This window comes from Amphimedon queenslandica, unplaced genomic scaffold (genome assembly GCF_000090795.2).
Source record: "Amphimedon queenslandica unplaced genomic scaffold, v1.1 AMPQUscaffold_12327, whole genome shotgun sequence".
In the NCBI taxonomy this organism is placed as follows: domain Eukaryota; kingdom Metazoa; phylum Porifera; class Demospongiae; order Haplosclerida; family Niphatidae; genus Amphimedon; species Amphimedon queenslandica.
Window position 1 is genome coordinate 1 of NW_003547436.1, and position 1,732 is coordinate 1,732.

General features: G+C 34.2%; 1 protein-coding gene across 1 annotated transcript in view; it reads right to left on the reverse strand.

Annotated features, from left to right (window-relative positions):
- Positions 1-53: 53 nt before the first annotated feature.
- The window catches only part of LOC100635666 (sacsin-like), a gene marked incomplete at its 3' end in the record, with an annotated part of 13,464 nt that continues 11,785 nt past the window's right edge, over positions 54-1,732 (reverse strand). The window contains exon 5 of the mRNA XM_020004229.1: positions 54-469. Within this exon, the coding sequence (XP_019859788.1) occupies positions 54-469 (416 nt within the window). The remainder of the gene's footprint in view (positions 470-1,732) is intronic.

The window sequence follows — 1,732 nt, forward strand, 5'->3', positions numbered from 1 at the left end:
ATGATTGCTCTTTTCAACTCTAACAGACTATAACAATCCGTCAGTCTTCTAACTTGAGCAGAAGCACTATCAGACTCCAGCAACACTAGTTCTTGACTCTCATTTTCTTCTAAAGAGTGTTCACTCACTTTCATTAGCTTATAAAGGTCAAGGGTTGATACTTCCTTTGTATTGCCTTCACTGTCAATTGCAATCACATATCTTCTTTCTAGGGGGTTGAATGATTCTTGTGCAACTGCATACAGAACAATTACATAGATGAAACTGCCATATTCATTCTCATATCCAACCCATTCCTCAGGATGGAAAATATGATTTATGTCATTTTCCAGCAGATCAATGAGTTCATTTGGTATTTCTCCTCCAAGAGTCACAGCATTACTCTCAATGGGAAGAATCATGTCATTAATACCATGAGTGTCAATTTGTAATTTCTCTAAAGTAGGTATTAAATCTTCAATACTTTGTGCTGCAAAACAGTCACAAACAGGATCAGTAAATTTTATATATGAAGTCAATTTAACATTATGCAATCGTGCTATTTCAACACAAAGAGTGTGTGTAATTTCGTTACGAAAAGTATAACTACTGGTTGCTTTTTTCTCCACATAAAGAATGAACTCGTCATCATCCTCATTTTTTTGAAACAAATATTTGACTTCAATAGTTGCAATTGATTTGTCATTAATAATAACTTTACTTTTTAAGTTATTAATGATTACTAACTTCACTGTCTTAATAAAGTACTTTACTAATGTTTCTGAGAATTTTTTTGCAGTTGATTCATCCCCATCCACTTGTACAGAATGATTACGGCAATGTGCTACTATTATTTTAGGCATTAGTTCTTCCAAAGCTGGAGCGATGGATTTTAGCTTTAAAAAATGCAACTGAAGAGGTGAATTACTTTCTGTAGCTACATTATGATCAAGCAATTCTTCCCTGCAAATAAGAGAGAGGCCATGTGGCCTAACATTCTTTGGTAATTGCAAGCATAACTTATTGCATGGTACATTGCTTGCATCATACATGTAACTTGAAAATGATTTAAAAGTTTTGGTTGCTGAGTGTGTGGCTTGAGGTGGCAATTGAAATAAGGAAAAGGGCACCCCAGAAAAATTGTATTTGCCTGTTTTATAGCGACTGGAATCAACAAATATAAGAGTAGTTGAGTCAACTAAGAAACCTTCATTGTTAGGATAATAGAGTGGTGAAATATCCTGGACTTTAGTAGGTGAAAGTAATTCATTTATTAGCAGGCTATGCATCTTAATTACTGCTTCTCTGACTGTAGTATTATGATTTGGGTCAAGAATTTTGTTGTAAAGTTGCTTATAAATTGTTTCAAGGAGATACTGAAGAGTCTTGATTTCAATGTTATCAGTTATACCTAATGTTTTGAGGTATTGGCATCCAACCAAGAAATCAGGTACCATATGAAGGTAAGGGAAGAGGTGCGAGCAGTCATCAGGAATTTGTCTTACTACTTGAATTGGCTTTACAAGCACTGGCTGATGTATAACTGTATCTTGACAATTTATTGCTGACACTGGAATGCATGGAATAGTACAAAGACTTTGTAGCTGTTCAATTGCATTTTGCCCATTTAAATAATCAAAGCATTGTTCAATTATATTTTCTATGCTGACTCTGTTATTGTCTTTTGCCAAATAAGCTGAATTATACTTGTGAAAAAGGTCAAATTTTGCTAAGCCTGTCTGTGACACATTTA